The 19,499-nt window shown below is 38.1% G+C and overlaps 1 protein-coding gene across 1 annotated transcript; it reads right to left on the reverse strand.

Annotated features, from left to right (window-relative positions):
* Positions 1-6,250: 6,250 nt before the first annotated feature.
* depdc1b (DEP domain containing 1B) lies at positions 6,251-18,929 on the reverse strand. Its single transcript, XM_038712059.1, has 11 exons — positions 18,765-18,929; positions 16,032-16,297; positions 15,792-15,936; positions 15,111-15,238; positions 14,667-14,797; positions 14,527-14,574; positions 14,214-14,354; positions 13,915-14,081; positions 10,771-10,947; positions 7,987-8,169; positions 6,251-7,734 (listed from the first exon to the last, which is right to left on the reverse strand). The coding sequence occupies exons 1-11, from the start codon at positions 18,810-18,812 to the stop codon at positions 7,570-7,572; spliced, it is 1,599 nt and encodes a 532-aa protein (XP_038567987.1). The 5' UTR covers positions 18,813-18,929; the 3' UTR covers positions 6,251-7,569.
* Positions 18,930-19,499: the final 570 nt, after the last annotated feature.

The raw sequence follows: 19,499 nt of genomic DNA on the forward strand, positions 1-19,499 counted from the left end.
ATGGATTCCCATTACATTTTGTCTATAACATCGAGTGTGTGGCATAACACACCCGAGGCTCTGAGCTAGTGGTCTGTGGTCGAGTTTCATTGTGGGTAATGTGGGTACCCGGACAGGTTTTTACAACGAAGAAGAATTCTTGGAAGAAAAAAAGACGACATCTCTGCTCGTACTGCATTGATTTTGAGAACTGTCCATCGTGAGTCTTACAATGTTACAGAAGTCTTAAAGCAACATTATGTAATATTTCTATCTTAAAATAATAGCTTTAAAATCATTTTGATGGTGAGTGACATCTCTATCATTGCCCCTTTTTCACTGCACAGTACCAGCTCGCCTCGCCTCGCCACGGCAGACTACTGATTGGTCAGAGAGAATCGTCACTATTCACTGTGTCATCATTGCGCGCGCCAGACAGAGGCCAGCAGCAGAAAGTTTTATATTTTACAAAATTTCATCACTAAATCCACTTCTGAGAAGTTTTGAGGTGAGAAATCAACTGTGTAGATTTTGAATATTGACAGTTTTACGAAAAGTGATGCTGGAACAAAAATGTGCTTGAAAGTTTTCGGAGTTTCGAATATTGACAGTTTTACGAAAAGTGATGCTGGAACAAAAATGTGCTTGAAAGTTTTCGGAGTTTAGGAGCTCCACAAGTGGCACCGGGGGAAGCCTGCACCAACCCGTGGGAGGAGCTTGCGAGGTCCCACCGTCACAGAGACCGCTGCAGCAAAAACGGCAGAGGAAAACACAGCTGTAAGGTTTTCACACCGTTCATCTGTCTTTACATTCTGTGTAATTAACTTTTTAACTTAAATCAAGAGACAGCTGTGTGTGGGTCGCTGGTGTGTGTGTCGCATTGAAAATTATGTTGCGGCAGTTGTGTGTGGCGTCGCTATGACGACTAGCTACAATGAGGGGTACTATCTCTGGGTACTATCTGCAATGGAAAACGGAGCACGGCCAAACCGAGTCGAGGCGGCTGAGCTGGTACTGGTAATGGAAAAACAGAACATGGCACTATGTAACATTGAAATAGGATTTTCATTGCAAGAACAGTGTAATGCTTTACGGCACCACAGTACAACAAAACTCTTCATCACGCAAGCTATAAGAAGAAGCAAAAAGTATAGAATGTACAATGTAAGTTCTTTGGAAGAAGCCAGCTCAGTATTCTCAGAATGGATATCATGGCAGAGGCAGTGAAGAGACAGAAGAAGATGTCGGAGGAGGTGAGGAAGAGAAAAAGAGAGAGTGACTGAGGAAGAGACCACACAAAAGTAAATATCATGCTGCTGATGTAGAGCGTTGTTGTGCCGAAGCCCGTTGAGCGGGCAACATAACCGGGCTCGGCAGCCTCCATGGAGTTTTCAGTGCTGGCCAAAAATTCCCATGAGCAGCTGTTAACCTTTAACGTGCCATTAACTGCCAAAAATCCCATTTTTCATGCTTTTTAGCTAATGGCAGAGGCAGAAAGACTGGGGTGAGATTTTTGTTAAATAAAAGGCTGCAAGACATGAACATGACAGAACAGTAGGGGGGCCAAATCGCACAAAAAAACCTCTTACATAATGTTGCTTTAAGTCTTAGACTTAAGTACATTGTGATGGTAAGGTAGTAAGCATTTTTTTGTTAAAAATGTCACAAGCTGTACTGAAAGCAAAAATGTCTTTGGTCGACTTAAGGCTGCAATTGGACACACACACATCCCTTCCTTAGACAAATGTATTCTTGCTGCTGAATATATTTTGATTTGTGTCATTACTTGTAGACGTACTGTGTGTTTCTGTCTGAAGTTTGCAGATATCTGAGTGATGATGATGATGATAGGTTTTGTGGACCCCTCCTCTTGTCATAAGCTTGATGCTGAATTACTCCCACAGAAGCTCTTCATGTGACTCAGTTATTCTATGATGGTTGTTTGTATAATAACCAAAGAGCCACAGAAAGCTGATACTGGCCAGTAGGTTTAGCTGCCAACTTATCAACCAAGATCATTAATACATCAGCATGAATGAATGAATGAACAGACGTCAGTGTCATTTTTAGTATTCTTTTCTGCCGTTCCTGTTCAATCAATCAGGTGGGTGCAGCAACAGAAGAACTGTGACTCTTGTTGATGTCAAAGTGATCTTATTCCTGCCTTAAGAGCAGTTCTGCTGGCACTGGCAAAACCAAAACTTCAAAGATTGTGAGAAATTATGGAGAGTCAGGGTAAAATTACCTCTATATGTTGGGAATAATGATGCAGATTTCACAGCTTTGGTTGTTATATTTCACACAAGGACTGCGTGGAGTGATGCTGCCCTTTCATGAACTGATTCTGCTCTCATTAAAGAAACACAATCAGGAAGAATACAGGAGGAACACTTCATTTCGTCTCATGTTTTTCAGCCCTCTATTGCATAATGCTTCTTTATTTCTTTCTCAAGAAGAAAAGACTTGTTATTGCTGATCTTACAGTCTCACCCTGAGATTGGCAAAAAAGCTTAGGACCTCACACTGTGTTGTTGTTGTTGTTTTTTTTTACCTCACAAAAGCATAAAAGACAAAAGGCACTCTCACTGCGTGCAGCAGAAAAACACTCGACTGAAGCAGTGATCAGTGCGTGGACTTCAAGATCATTCACTCACTTACTGTATAAATAAACATGTTGCTAACTCTACCTATGTACTGATTGAAAATGTCACCTGTCTCATATCAGCTTCTACAGTGTGCTTACTTGCACTCAAGCTGCCTGCTAAATTAAAAGCAAGCTGTGTTTACCACAGACATTATTAAAAATTGATTTATTCTCTTCCTGACTTTCCTCACCTTTGTGTTTGTATAGTTCTTTGCTCATGATTAATAGTAGCATATGGTGCATTCAGTAGTCGTAGAAAATCAGTGCTACTGCAGAACAATGAGCATCATGCTGTGAATGTTTGTGCTCTTGTAATAATGGCTGATGCATGATTAGTGAAGACATGGTTAGTGCTCAGTGTGTAAAAATCAGACTCTATTAAGATACATTTATTTCTTAATTTCAGGATCAGTGAATTTAACTTAAAAACATTGTGTGTCTGCTGGCAAAAACAAATCCAACAAATTGGTGTTGGCAGAGCTAAGAAAACCGGCCACCAATATTACATTTTTTAAATACATATTTCTGCACTTGATAGTGGGGAAATATTACACATAAAACAGGTTTTTCCTTCTCCCTGTGTTGCATTGCTTTCAGGTCCAGAGTGAAAAACCAATTACCACCACTACATGTCTATTCCCAGAAAAGCATTGGGAAACAGCATGCTCTCTTAACTAGAGTGCATGGGCGGACTCACTAACACATAACACCAAAAAAATTGATATGGGCACATGTGATGACAGCCTCAGAAGTGAAGAAATGCATGCATGTAAAATGTTTAGCTTAATTTCCTCTCTTCACAGAATCAGCAGTAAGTGCCCTATTGACAAGCCAGTCTGCATCTGAGTGTCTGCTTCAGCACTCAGAGAAAACCTACACGAACCATTATGGAAGAACGATTTGCATATACAGTGAGGGCCCCAGCTTTAACCTTAAGTACAGGACCTGGAACCACTGTGGGAGGGGGACAATAGCAGAAAGTTGTCTGTCAATTTGGCTTACTTTGCATAAGAGACCCTGTCAGCAACACTTAAAGATCAGATATTTTAACCATGAACTGAGTTTAAGGCTGCACCTAATGCCAGCTATGCAATCCTGATGCTTGACAAGCAAATTGGCTACTTTGTATTCAGGCCAGGTTTTGCCCTCGTGGCTACAAAGGCTGAAGAGGTCCCTGATGATGAAGTTAATTCCCTCTTCTCCACACCACTGCTGAGACATCAGCTATTCCTAAACACCCTGAATAAGAACACCTACTGTACTATCTGCAGGCACACAGGCTGGAATATTAATGCACTGATAAAACCTGAAGCATTGGGACCACAGACGATGCCGCCATTCATTAGAGCCATGTCACAATTTAAAGTTTTTCATATTACAAGATTAACTGATTTGTGCAATAATTAGGTGATAGTTACAGTTATGACCCTGGATCATAGCTGTCATTTGTCTTGTGATGTCAGTTCTGCTCTCAGTGTCTGAGTGCGTGCCTTTATGTAATGGTAAAAAGGTGAGCACCTGGGATTGGTCCATTCGAGTTGATTGCTACCTCTGGATAGGTGCAAAGGATGACAGCAGCCTTCTTAACTCCCAGCTAACAGCAGTCTGCCCTCTGCCACTACCAACCGTGGGCCAACCGCTAGCTCTGTGTTTTGTCTTGTGAAAGCCTTTGTTCATGTTAAACAGAGCAGAGGCATGATTGCCATCAGGTCACCACAAAGACATGTGTGAACATGAAAGGACGTACATTTGCCTTGGAGGATGCAAATTGGTGCAAAAATGCATTGGAGTTGTTGTGAATCAAAAATCAAAAGTTAGTGCTAATCCCAGGGCTTTACGATGTGAAGTCACAAACATATGAAGATGCAAGTGAATGAGGCTGTAAGAACACTCAAATTTCAGATATCCATGGTTCGCAATGAATCCTACTGACTTAAGTGATCCTCTTAACTTTCATCAAGCGCCACCATAAAGTCAAAATCTTCACTTATCTAGTGAGGCATTTACCAGAAGGATGGCCAACTGGCTTTAGGTAGCCACCTCACACAACCATGGTTGACATTTATGTTTTTTAGTGAAATATCTTGACAACTGCTGTACTTGATTGATTGCCACAGTCCTGTCTCTCTCAGTACAAATTGTAACAACTTTGGTGATCCTGTTGCTCTCTATCTTGAGCTACCATCAGGTCAGAATTTTCATTTGTCCAATGCTTTGGTTTACAATTAAATACCTGCAAAACTAATTACATTCATATCAGCCTCCACTGTTGTTTTTGTTTGGTGCTAACTAGCAAATGTTAGCATGCTTACATAGTAAAGTAACATAAATCAAGATTATTTGTCACATGTAATCACAAGGTACAGTCACAATGAAATATAAAGAGTGAAGCACATTGTTTTTAGTGTATAGCATGCTAATGTTAGCATTTAGCTCAAAGCACACAGAGCTGCTAGCGTGTCTGTAGACTCTTACACAATGTTTACACAGAACTGTGTCGTTCACTGGTATTTTTGAAGCACTCAGAGCTTAATACATTTAAGTAATAACAGAAGAAAATATACTTGAAGCCCAAAATAAAATTTCATGCCCTGTGTACACTACTGTGTTGATTAGATTCTGAACTACCTGTTACGTCAGATGTGCATGAAACAGGCTGAAAAACCCAGCTGAAACGCCTCATGTATATACGAGTTGTGTCTCCTGCTTTACAGAGAAATTGAAATTTCAAAAGAAGTCACAGGCTAAAAAACAGTGTATGCCTGAGCACTGAGATGAATGACCGCCTGCGCCAATTTTCTCTAGAATTGTCAACTTGTGCCACAGGAAGATGCTATCACTACATAAAAAATGTTACAGAGTTGCACAACACTAAATCATCGCAGATCGCTGGTGGAAGTGTTAACTGTACCTGAAACTGAAATCAGGTGTCAGCTGCTGACTTGCAACTCTTTTGCTGTGTCACACAAAAAGATTGCTCCCCCCAGTCACAACTAAACTTCTCACTGTCACTCAAGCACCCTGCAGATAATATGTTCTATTATCTGTAGGATTACCATCAGTTAAAAGCTTTTCATGTGTGCATACAGCAAGGGATAAGATGGAAGAGAAGATGGATAAGGGCAGAGAGCGCTATAAAACTTATACTGTATCTCATTCATTCTCATAAGTACATTGCTTATTTATAGGGAAATGCTGTGTTTTTTACAGAAAGAAAGATCTGTTAAAAGTTGTGTAGGCTATGGTGTGTTCCTTTTTGTAGGTTCCTTCTTTATTACGATGATTAAGGATGCTGTACTATTAAACCATTTTAACTGTCATTCCATTCAGGAAAAAGTACAGAAAGTTTCAGTGCCATAATGGAATGACAATTGATTAAACTTATTTATTCAAAATGTTACATAAATAAGAGTTAAGTTTTCAAAGTAATGTGCATAAGTATTTGTTATTATTAAAACCCTGCAGTAGGTGATGATGCACAGGAAATTACACCAAATTCAGCTCCCAATCCTAAACTGGAGGAAGCATTTCTATTACATTTATGTTTAGGTTACATCATACCAATGTTTCCCTGTGTAATATATCAAATCATCTCTCATATGCAACGACCTATAAAACAAAGGAGGACAACAAAACATTACATTTGCCAATTAGTATTTTTTTTTAGGAAAATCAGCAACATCAATTCAATTTCTTCCAGCACAGAGCAGCAATTCAAGTGTAACAGTTATTCCAGCGTTATTACGTTTGTTCAAGAGCATTTATAAGAATAAAGAAATATCAGCACTTAATCATTATAAAAATAAAAACAATTTTAAGTCTTGTTAAGTGAAAAACAACCTGATTGATTGACAGAGCAGCAAGTAATAGAAAATGACAAAATACATTGAAACAGTGACAGAAGAGTGTTTGAGACATGGAAATATGTACCAATCAAGAAAACAGTTCTTATATACAGAATAAAACCAACAAATAAAAACATGAAATGAGATGTTTCAAGAGTGCACATACAGTAGAAGCCATCAAGTAAGGTGTAGGGAGGGTTTAGAGAGAAGGGATGTGACAGTTTATACCATGTGAAATGTTTCCTTTTGCCTCGTTTTTAGGATTATCAATATGAAAAAAGAAGTAGTTGTACACTTTTTACTTTAAATTGAATCTGTAAGTGTCACCCAGGCCTTGTAGACTTTCCCTCATTAGTTCAGCTGAAACTCGCATAGAGCTTTTCACTTATGTAACACAGCACATACGCTCCCTATCCGAGCAAACCCATGATATGTTCATAGACATTAACTAACTCTTTCACTGACAAAAACAAACATATATATTTTTAGATTAGGCCCTTCATTGCCTAGATTAACCGTAACAAGTATTCCACATCGAAAAGGGATCATGACGATGATATGTATCTTTGTGTCTTTAGCTCATGACATAATGTGATTGAAGGCCAAATAGCCTACCTTAACAACAGAAATGCATCCGAATACTTATTTATCAGTACAATACTATATCAATAGAAATGCTTTAGGTTTAAGAAATTAACTTTTAACAATCTTTAATGTTATCACCTAATAAACCATTAATACTTTTGAAATGCATTTCATTCAATTTAGATGACAGTAGTGGCAATGTCAGTCAACTGCTTAGTAGAACTTTCTAGCATGCAGTACCTTAGTAGAAACATTTCCCAATCCACAAATTTTGAACAACTATTAAAGTTAATTTTAAGAAACATCAGTGGTTCTTTCAGCATTGGATCTCAATTTCCTATATTTTGTTCAAGTTTGTTAGCAACACAATAAGTGAAAATATATTCTCTATATCTATTGTTTGTAGTTTTCTAGTGGTCAACATTGTGGCCTGAGCACCATTACAGCCACACTGTTCCTTGTCTCATGACACTGAGGTTGAGTAGTATATACAGCCTGAAGTGCAGATGATGAAGATCATGCTCTAAAACTCCAGCTCCTCTGAAAGGGCTGGAAGGGTTTCTTGAGGTTGAAGAACATGCGTTGAGGTTTGAGTCGTGAGTCTTTCTCAGGTATGACAGCAGCTTTGCTTTCCTCAGTGGGAAATCGTTTGTGGTAGACTTCTGGGTACGACCTCTGGAACTGAAAAGGGGAGGAAATGCATCATTACTGTATAGTATGTGCACACCAAAGACATACAGACATTGTTTGGGGATCTGGATCTTTACGGACTGAAACTAAAATACAAAACTTTGGACATAAATGGCTCACGCTTCCATTTTACGGTATTTTGTTGTACTTCCCCATCAAGACTTCTAAAGAGACACCTACAAAAGCTACATGTAATGACATTTCTCTTTCAACACGTATCCTTTTCAAATAGTTTAGCAATACCTGTTTAAGCCTTTTTCTCTTGTCCTTGGCAGGGAGTTCTTTATCTGCAATTAGGCCTTCCAGCAGCTCCTGTAGGGGGGTCTGGGTTCCTATCACTTTCTGCTCCTCAGACTCCACCCTGCTGATCTGTTTACAAAAAGCAGGTGATGCGCTGAAGTCTGTATCTGAACCTGCGTATTTGATCTGATGGAAGACACAAAGGAAATGTTGGATTAATATACATATATAGGGATACACTGGTGTGACAATAACTATCATATTCTGGATATTTGCTCTCCTGTTTTTTTTTGAATAAAGAAATTGACCCGTAAAAGAGTTCATTTGCTGCATCATTATGAATAAGTAGACTGTAAGTAAGATAAAATCAATCAGGCCTTTGTTTGTAGGCCAAACGATACAGTCTGTGTCCTACATGCCTGCCAAAAGAAAACACACGAACACATCAATATGAATACACTGTGCACAGAGGAATAAAATAAAACTCCACTCCATGAAGGAAACAATTGGCTGCACCTGAAACCTGAATTTATGCTGCAAACGGCTCGAGTCTGCGAACAGCAGGGCACAGTGAAAGGAGTTGGTTACCTTGCTGAGAAGTTGAAGGTGTGGAGCCTGTAGCTCTTTAGCTAACAGCTCATTGTGGCCGCTTCTTCTTGTTCCATTACTCCCTTCAATATTATAAACTAATCCGCTGTCAAACCGTTGTGTAAACGCATTTTTGATGAGCAGTAGCAGTTGGCGCTAATCTCACTGACAAACGCACCGCATTTCCTGTTCATATTAAAAGTCAACTCCTGTTTCATGAGTAAATATGCTTTAAATGTGAAGCTGCAGCAGTAGCAAATTTCAGTTTCATTCTTTCAGGGAATGTCACCACAAACAGCCAGTTCATAATACTGCAAATGCAAAGGCTTTCATTAGTGGGCCATAGGCTCAATCACCATTGTCTTACCTCATTCATAGGTGACTTAACAGACATTTATTTAAATGAAAGTCTTTGAGATTTTTGCTACTCCTATAAGGTTACAATATAGTTGCATACAGGTTACATAAAAAAAAAAAAAAACAGATTTACCTGAAGCACTGGGGACTAACAGTGAATTAAAAAAAAAAAAAAAAAAGTGGATTGTGGCCTTGTTTCAGACTTTTGTGTTGTTTCCCATAGCAACTCATTAAAACTAGATACAGAAACATCAGGCTTCACCTTAATTAAATATTTAATTTGGATTAGTAATACCACTTTCATTTAATAACATTGCTGTTTAAACTACATTTAATTGCCTCTTTATTTAATCTTAATTGCCTCTGTGACTAGAGGCGTTCATATATATATATATATACACATACATACATACATACATATACACACACACCCTGCGTTCAATGCTGCTTTAATGTTACCTGGTCTGTGCTTGTAAAATATCCACCGTGACTTGTAACATCATTTCAAGTTTTTAACCGAGTGAAGTCTGTGAGAGTGAACATACGCACCTTATTTGTTTAAAGTGTATGCAAACCACAAGTTATTACACTTTTGAGTATGTAGCAGTACATTTAAATTAAAATTGCGCAATACACTACTTTAGAATTCATTATTCAATTTTAAGCGCAATTGATAATTAATCGCAATCTGTTTTCATTTCTAAATTCTGTGTTTTAAGCACATTTAGTCATCAAAAAGAGTTTGTGATTATGTGGTGGGTGAATAAAATTGCAACTCAATTCAGTAAGAAAGTATTAAAAATGTAATCAATATCAATGAATTTGATGTATCATGCAAATATGCATATAGAAATATTCAAATGTATGTGCAATTATTTATGGTTAGTACTTGACTACTGGTAACTTCTTCCCACAGTTCTTGTGCAGGACAGCCTCTATGCTGCTCGAACACAAGGTAATAAGTGACTATAAGGCTACTCTCATGTGGGAAAGCTCCTCCTTGTTTACAAAGCTTGACCGGACATAGCTTTTTCATTTTTTATGAAATATTTCATTCAGATGCCAATTCAGATATTTTAATGAAATATCAACAAGCTTGCGTCTGGCATCTGCTGATTTGGCTGCACTTCTGACAGTTAGTTGAAGTGATGAGCTCTTGTTAGTGCACTGACTCTTTCCAATATGACGGGAGTGTGGAGGCACTGAGCCTCACCCTTTGTGAAACACACAGAGCAGAGGACAGAAGCAGTGCTTGTAAATGACACCAACACATAGCAGTGTAGTTTTTTCTTTTCAATTAGCTTAAATTCTGTGAAAAACATTTTTAATGCTATGGATACCCATGATTTTTATAAATTGCATCCACATTTTGGCAGATTCCACAATATTCCGCGTTTTACAGTTGAATCAATTTTTATCATCAAGTTCCGTGATTCTGTCCGTGTTTTCTGCATTGCGGAAATCATAGGGCCCTACTGCAATAATGCTACTAAACGGCTGCCCCTACCTCCTCCACTTCTGTGTTTTCCACTCACATTAACATAACAAGGTAATTTCCCAATTTTATGTGGCTTTAATGAATATCAAAATTTACCAGTGACTGTACCACTTTTCCACACTTAGTGCTTGGCAATATGATGGAACCAATCTGGCACAAATGATGCACAGATATGGCTTGGTACACGTGGACTGTATGAAGGGGCAGCTGCTGCAGAAAATGGGTGCACATGACTGTAACGCAAAAAAGCAGCCGTACTGGTCCACCTACGCAGACCTCTTAACGCAGTCACTGTTCAATTCATTTATTCATTATTGAATTGCAGCTGCAGAATATATACTGACTTGAACTCTTCTGAGGTGGGACAGGTGCTCCTCAACCTGGCGGCGCAGCTTGGACGGAACTTGGAAGATGGTGTTGTGGTGTTCCATCATGAAGGTCACCAGTTTGGTGGCAAGCAGCTCATCCAAGTCCATCTCATCTACTGAGCCCAGAACGCAGTGTGAGAACATCTGCACCATCTGGACACAACAAGAGACCATAACCCGAGATGAATTAGAAACTAACTGCAAGCCACACTTTACACCAACTATACGTATTTATTTATAAAATAATAATATTATTATATTTATTTATTTATAAGTAATTGCCCCTTTAAATATATGAGTTTTGTATGCATGCAGTGTTGCATACTGGGATTGTTTTGAGCCTGGAAGTATTATCTAGACAGCTTAGCAAAAATCTATAGTACCAAATCATCTGAGCTGTTAACAAAAAAATTATGTATGATTATATGTGCATGTTCTGGATGCTACGAATTGAAACTAAGTTCAAATCGTATGGTTCTATATTTCTAAGACCTATAAAATACAATCTAATACAACATATCTGCAACAAATACTGTTATAATACTGTATAATGTTAAGGGATAAAAATTCTAAACTCAAGGTTCACTTCCTTCTTCAGCAAGTGGAACTTCAGTGGAAGTTCAAGTGTCATCTCTTGACCTAAGTACAGGACTTGGTTCACAGGTGAAAGCTTTGGGAATAGCTTATTAAGTAAACCCTGGCTTTCAAGTTTTTATCACAGAAATGTGATGGTCAAGAATGAACCTCCATGCTCAAACACCATATTCAGTTTTTGCTAGACCACAGCTATAGACTAACTATTCTTGATGAGCAAAAACGCTCAATATACAGTACTGTGCAAATGCTTTAAAAAAAAAAAAAAAAAATGCTGCAATGGAAGAATTCTTTAAAAAAGATTAAAAGATTATATGTATCACTTAACAAAATACAAGGTGAGTGTACAGAAGAATCTAAATCAAAGCATTATTTGGTGTGACCACCCTTTGCCTTCAAAACAGCACAGCTTAGTAATTATCTAGAGATCCTGTATAGAAAAAAAATTATGCATCACGATGCGTCGATAATCGTTTTATAAATTACATCGCAGCCCTCTGAATCGTAATCAAATCGAATCGTGAGGTGCCCAGAGATTCCCACCCCTATACACCATGGCAACAACAAGACACAAGGTAGTTATACTGCATCAGCGAGGTCTCTGGAGAAAGTTCAACATAGACAGGGTTTTTCAGATGTGCTGTCCAAGCTCTTTTGAAGAAGCACAAATAAACGGGCAACACTGAGGACCATAGACGTATAGGTTGCCAAAAAAAACCCCACAGGATCTGGGGTGCAGAAAAATGGCAGCAAGTGCTCTGGATGGATCGCAAATCACAATATTATTGACAATAATCGCAATATGACCTTTTCTCTAAATCGTGAAGCCCTAAGCATGACAACAACCCCAAACATACAGTGAAAATCATTAAGTACTATCGTCAGCATAAAGAAGAAGGAGTCCTGGAAGTGATGGTATAGCCCCCACAGAGCCCTGATCCTAACATCATCGAGTCTGTCTGGGATTACATGAACAGAGAGAAGCAACTGAGGCTGCCTAAATCCACAGAAGACCTGTGGGTAGTTCTCCAAGATGGTTGGGCCAACCTAGGGTTGGGCGATGTCTAAAAAATTTCCATAGGACGATGTCTACATTGAAACATTGGGATGGGCGATGGCATTGGGATAGCAGTCGTCTTATGTGTGTTCACTTGCACAGACTTTATTCGGTTAAAAACATGGTAGCCTATGACATTACAAGTTGCGGTGGAAGTTTTACAAGCACGGACCAAGTAAAGCAGCAGTGAACACAAAGGGTGCAGATGTTAGTTTCGGTTGTTTGATAGGCTGTGTCAATAACAATTACAATTACAATCACAATGCCTGCTCAACCAGCGACCATCTGTCATCCCTCGCCAATGGACGATGGCATCGTCTATCGGCCCAACCCTAGTACAACCTACCTGTTCCCAGTTCCTTTAAAAACAATGTACAAGTGTACCTAGAAGAATTAATGCTGTTTTGAAGGTAATTGGGTGGTCACACTAAATACTGATTTGATTTAGATTTTTCTTTTGTTCATTCAGTTTGGATTTTATTAGATAAATATCATGTATTAATTAATGTTTATATTTTTGAAAGCACTCTTACTTTACAGCATTTTTCCGACACCTGCCTTTGGTTTTCAGTGACTTTACTTGTAACATCTTCTGTTTATGATGTGAAAGGAGTATTTTATAAAGTATCTTCCTCTAGAGGAGTGTGCCCTATAGTATTCCCTAGATAGTGTTTTCTAATGTATAATTATGTGGAGAGGGGAGCCTGAAGCTGTTGTGGCATGTGACCATGTGGTGTTTTCTACCACCATACTCAACCATTTTCATTTTATCCATAGTTATACCAAATGTATTGAAATAGAAGGTGAAAAATATAATGATTACAATGATGTGAGTGTGCACATTCAATCTTTGAACCTCTATCTAATTTGTGGGCGGGCTACACAAATGAGCTCTTAAGTAGCTTTGCCTTCTGATCATACATGGTAATTAAACTAATTGGTGTGTTCATCAACATTAGCACTGAATGATGACTGATTTGCTCAGTTGTTCAAAGATAACAGCACTGGCAATTGTTAACTTTGGTTTTCATTAATATTCTATATTTGTATAACCAATACTGTAGCAAGCATTACGCAATTAGTGTATACACATTGCAGGGGTTGTTTCCAAATACATCCGTGTTGATAAATTTCACATTATAAGAAATGTGAGAGATGGGAAGATTCTGGACAAACACTATTTCCCACAGCATCTCTAGGCATACATGTTTCTACCTCTTGTCCCCTTAGAGACTGTCTCTCCAAACAACTAGCTATGGCAAAAAACCCTCCCTTACAAAATATAAAAATGTTTTATCTTACAAGCTTTATAAAAAGGTAGTATTAACTGCAGGACTATCATATTTATGATCGTTTGTTATTACACTGTGTATCATGCTGATTTGTGGGATTTCATACTCTTATTTGACCTCAGTCAAGCAGAGAAGTAGCACAGAGATATGTAGCAAATAAATACTGGGAATGTGTACCAGTGTGCGGGTACTAATGGCGTCATTGAGTGGAGGCAGGTAGTGATTCTGGCAGACACGGGCCATGAGACGCAGTAAAAGCTGGAGGCGTCTTCGGTTGGGTGGCGGCAGTAAGAGACTGCTGACTTGAAGAGCCTCAGTGGCTACCTCCTGCTCCTGCAGCAGACCTTCAGAGACATGGAGAGATGAGCCCAGCTCCTGAGGGCAAACATACAGCCTAGACAAAATGAACACCAGCAGGGGTTTATCTGTAGCAGTGCACATATATCAGTAGTGGAGCCACATGTTGACGCACTCACTGAGAATGTTGACAAAGACTTCATATAGATTGAAAGTCAGCAGGGGTTCTTTGAGTCTCTGAAAGTAATCTCCTACTGTCCTCAGAACATCTCTCTCGAAACCCGGGTACACCGGCTGTTTGGTTTCATTGCCATTAGGCCCTGAGAAAGAAGACAAATGCAGTTTTTTGTGCTTCACACAAAGTACAAAACAGATATATACACAGTTGACCATGGTTAATGTTGAATGCATGCAATAAGACTGTAGTCCAAGTCCCAAAGCGAATGGTGATGATGTTTTTTAAAATTAAAATTTTTCAGAATCTATACTTACAATTGGCAAGGCATTTCATTGCTGATACCACCCAATATGGCATGTCCTCTGGAGATGCAAAAGGAGATAGGTGAGTCACAATATTGTTGTTTGTTGCAGCAAAACAATTGTTTGTCCAATTCTGAATCAATGCATCATACCAGCTTTGTTCTCCAATATGACTATGCCCGTCTTATTAACGCTGAACACATTGTGAACGATGTGCTTGCCGTTCACACGCGCTGGGTTTAAAACTCCATCCAATGATATTAGGCCCAACACTCTCTGTAAGCTAAAACAACAGACTTGGCATCAAATATCTAGAACATGGTATTAAACACTTTAATATGCAGCTAATGACATGAGAAATCACGGAAACATCTCCAACTTGGGAATTTTTTAAGAGCTCAGATAAAGACTCAGCAAACGGAGTTCAATAAAATGCTGTTACCAACTAAAATAAAATCAGACCCAACACTACTCGGCTAACAGCTTAATACATAGGTTTGGCTGCTTGTAGAAGACAAATATCCATGATTGTCTGAGTATGTTGCTAACATCATAAATGTGTGATCTGGTGTTTAGTATGTAAAAGGGTTACATACTGCGCAATGGTCATGGATTTCCAGATGTGGTCCACTTGTTTTGGAGTTATCTCCTTCCTTCGTATGAGCTTGCATTCATGCACATCTCCAATAGCCACACTGTGCCTTTTATTCCATAAATCTGAGCTCTGATCAAAAAGGAATGGAGACATGAAAGAAAACGTCTTAAAATGCAATCAAAGAAAATGTTTATGTAAGAAATTTTTTTTTGTGAAAACACAAAAAATTAAATTGTTTACATCGTGTCACATGTGTTGATATGATCTCTATGGTAATTAGACTGTACTTTGTATGTTGTTGCTTATGTAAATGTGGTGGAAAAAATATTAGAAACACCCTTCAATACAATGCTGCCCAACACAACACAGTCTAAAAAAGGAACCCAAGTTAGAAGTGAGTTCAAATAAGAACAGCAGTGTGAACAAATACCGAAAACTCAAAGGAGTACTGTTGTTGGGCTCTCTTACTGCAATGCATTGAGCATTTTTAATTTTTCAGTGTATTATGTAAATGACAGCTCACAGCGGTAATTGAAACAGGGAAAATATAAATGATCTCTCTTAAAATGATCTCATCTTGCCATTTGCTCTCTCTCACATTTGCATATGCTTCCACCCTTCTGGCACAGCAGGAGTCAAATGAAGCACAGGAGGATCTCACATAACGCTGTCTTTTGCTCACCATGACAGCAGACTTGAGGGGTGCAATGTTTTCCCGCTGAGGCAATTCCTCATAGTCATCCCATCGAATGAGTCTGGGCAGGTCACTGCCGTCTCTCAACAGAGGCCTTGTCGGAAAAGACTTTAAGGGAGACAGTGTGGGGAACCTGAAGAAAAAGATAAGAGCACTGAGGTCAGCTAAAGGGAGAAAGGGCAAACTGTGAAGATGCAGCGACACAGTTCTTTCTGGTGAATCAGCTACCTGTATAGATGGCCACTGTCTTCAAAGTCTTCTGTCCCATGGCGTCCCTTGATGTCTTCTATGACATGGGCCTTGAGGAATTTCCTGAGCAGCTGCAGAGTCTGGTAGCGAGTTACCTCGGGCCCAAAGTTGTCGTTGCGCCTCAGCAGTTCATGCAGATAATCCACAGCCTCGGATCCTGCGAAACTGTAATCATAGTAGCGGAAGTGTGCCCAGTGCCTTCTCAGTGGCATGCCTCCACGGAAGAGCTGAATGGTTTCATTCCACTGTATAATAGGAAGACATACAATATGACAAATGGTGGAGGAATGTTTAAAAAAATAAATAATAAATAAAGGCTTTATGTTACAGGTAGAACATTTAGTGTGTGCTCCTTTGCAATATAGTGTAGTATACTGTAGTATATTTCACTGAAGTTAATAATCTGATAAGCCCAGATAACAGCATTGTATGCATTTAATAACTTCCTGTTCTCATGAACAGAAAGTTCATGAGAAAAGGAGCCTTCATGTTATGAAGACTCTTTGGAAAGTTTTTGTAGTGTAAAAAAGTGGTGACAGACAAAAATATACAGCCCTGCGCACTGCAAGTTCTTTATTTCATAGTCTCGTCTGAAACAACAATATCTACTCTAATATCTAGTTCAGCAACAGGTATCACAACAAATGGGTAGTGAGTGCAGGGGTTTTGAATTATCGGATCTCACAAAGCATCCAGATGGGCAGGAGAAAAATGAGAGAAGCAGATAAAAGCTGAGAGTGAAATAGACAGAATTGGGCGACACCGAGGTCTTCAAAACACAGTGAAGCAAATGCTGCTCACTCTGGCGGGTCTGAATCTTCAAAAGAGCTGAGGAAGATTATGAAGTAAGTAAAGTAAGTAAAAGCCAAAAAATTTCAAGACAGTAATTCGATGTTCCTTGGTAGAGATTGTGAGAGTGATGTATTAGAAGTCTACTGATGGTAATACTATTGATATGTCACTTATAAAAGAAGTGATCATTCCTTGCTACGGCAGAAATTGGAAGAGGTGTCACACAACATTGGTTAAAAAGTTATTTGTACAATAGGGTTCAATATGTAAAAATAATGATACAAAATCACAGATGAGAAGTGTAACCTGTGATGTTCCACAAGGTTCGGTACTGGGACCAAAGTTATTTATACTCTATATAAATGATATTTGTACAGTATCTAATAATATGAAATGTGTTATGTTTGCAGATGACAAATTTATTTTTTTCAAGAGATGACATGAAAGAATTATTAAGAACAGTACATAGGGAAATGATGAAAATGGTTTGATATTAATATGTTGTCACTTAATGAAAATAAAACCAAATTTATAGTGTTTGGTGGGGTTAGGCCCAACAGTGAAATAAAACTGAATTTAAATGGAGTGGAAATTGAAATTTTTTGGGAGTGATTATAGATCATCAACTTTGTTGGAAGCCACACATACAATATATCAAACATAAATTATCTAAATCTATAGCTATAAAATAAGGGGTCTGTTGAATGAAAAACATTTGCATATATTGTATTGTTCACTGATAATACCACATGTCATATTGTGTTGAGGTGTGGGGAAATGCATATAAAACAAATATAGACACTATAATTAAACTACAAAAAAGAGATATTAGAATAATAAAGCGGGTTTCTGTGAATCTACTAACCAAATATTTATAGACTCATGCACATTGAAGGTTGTAGACATTGAGTGTTAACTTAAGAGGATTGTGTATATTTGAAACATGTAAAGTGAGAACTATTATAAAATACAGATGTGTTTCAGTTTTGGGAGTTAAACTGTAGAATGGTCTTAGTGACGAGTTGAAACGGTGTAGCTCTCTGTGTAGATTCAAGAAAGCCTTGAACATAATAATTAAGGATTACAATTTATATAGAAATGTATTTAATTTTGTTATCGTTTTTTCCTCTTCTTTTGTATTGCTTCTTTTGTATTGCATTTTAGTGTTAGGCAAATATAAGCCTTGGGCTTCGCCTATTCCTTTTTCGGTCGTAAATGTTGCAAGTAATTTTGTGTGAATGGATTGGTGTAAGCATATATAAGATTTTTGTAAATTGTATATTAACACAAATTGTCATTCTTTGTATTTTTGTAAACCGAAATAAACCAGTCATTCATTCATCTGAGGTTGACATCTGACAGTAACAATATGGTATGTTGTGTATGATGCTTTTGCATGAATGAAAAAGGTGCTGTTCGTGGCAGGCAATACACACATGCATCAACCATAGGCATCAACACAGTGAACACATCAGCATTTATACCTTCTAGCAATAAATCTCAATATAAACAGCTAGGTATACTCTTGTAAAGTAGGTGATTGTAAATGCTAAATAACGCTGCTGCATTCTGCTGATAACAGTTTATTTGCAACTTAAAGGTTTTTGATAATAACGTTACTTAAGTTAACCCACTTAAAGACTCTTTTCTCCGCAATAAATAGACTTTTGTTGACAGATGAGAACTTAAAAAACACATTTCACTGAAATGTTAACGTTAAACTTACGACTAAGCTACCAACGTAACGTTATGAGTATGAATGATCAACGTAATGTAATTCCATTGCGGTATCTAGATGCATGAAACAAACTTTTAACGCTAAATTGTAAGGTTAGTAACGTTAAGGTTATATGATAAAGCTTTTCAACATAACATTTGACAAATGTGCCTTTGCCAACGTTCAAATATCAACAGACTCACCAGCTTTGTCGCCCTGTACGGACCCGGTCCGATAACTTTACCTTCCATTCCAGTAACTTAACGTTTCACTCGTATGAAAACATGGATATATATAACTTTTCTAAGCTTTTCAAAAGCTTCAGCTGCGGATGAAAACACTGTGTGTTAACGTTACTAGGGTATCTGACCAGAAAAAAACGTTGCTGCCAACTTTGAATATTCTGCGTCACGTCGTTTGAACGACGTGATTTGACAGCGAGCTGATCACGTGACCACAAGGAATGCAGCGTTCATGAATTGAGCTGCAGTGGGACAAAAGAAACGCGCAACAACATTCAGCTGCTGCTGTGCCTAGATACTACTACTACTACTACAGCAGCAGCTGCTACTACTGCTGCTGCTACTACTATTACTAAAGTTGCTACTACAATAATGATAATAATAAACACAAAATTTTTAACTTTATATAATATAAATATACACACGCACAAAAAATAAGAACTGGAAAGCACTTAACATATAACATTTAACATAAACTATATTTTTTTGGATCTGACATAAAAATGAATATAGGCTACAGACATTAAGTAATAGCTCAGTTACTATTTTTATATAATAACTGACACTGAATGTATACATTGCTAGATTTGCCCTTTGACAGAAATTTTTAAGTGAAGGTTGTACTGAAAATGACACCATCCATCATAAAGTTCAAATTGATTCAGGTCACACAAGACCTTAAAACTGATGATGAAG

This window comes from Micropterus salmoides, unplaced genomic scaffold (assembly GCF_014851395.1).
Source record: "Micropterus salmoides isolate LMB-PRFRI ecotype aquatic unplaced genomic scaffold, ASM1485139v1 Ms_hic_scaffold_11, whole genome shotgun sequence".
NCBI lineage: Eukaryota > Metazoa > Chordata > Actinopteri > Centrarchiformes > Centrarchidae > Micropterus > Micropterus salmoides.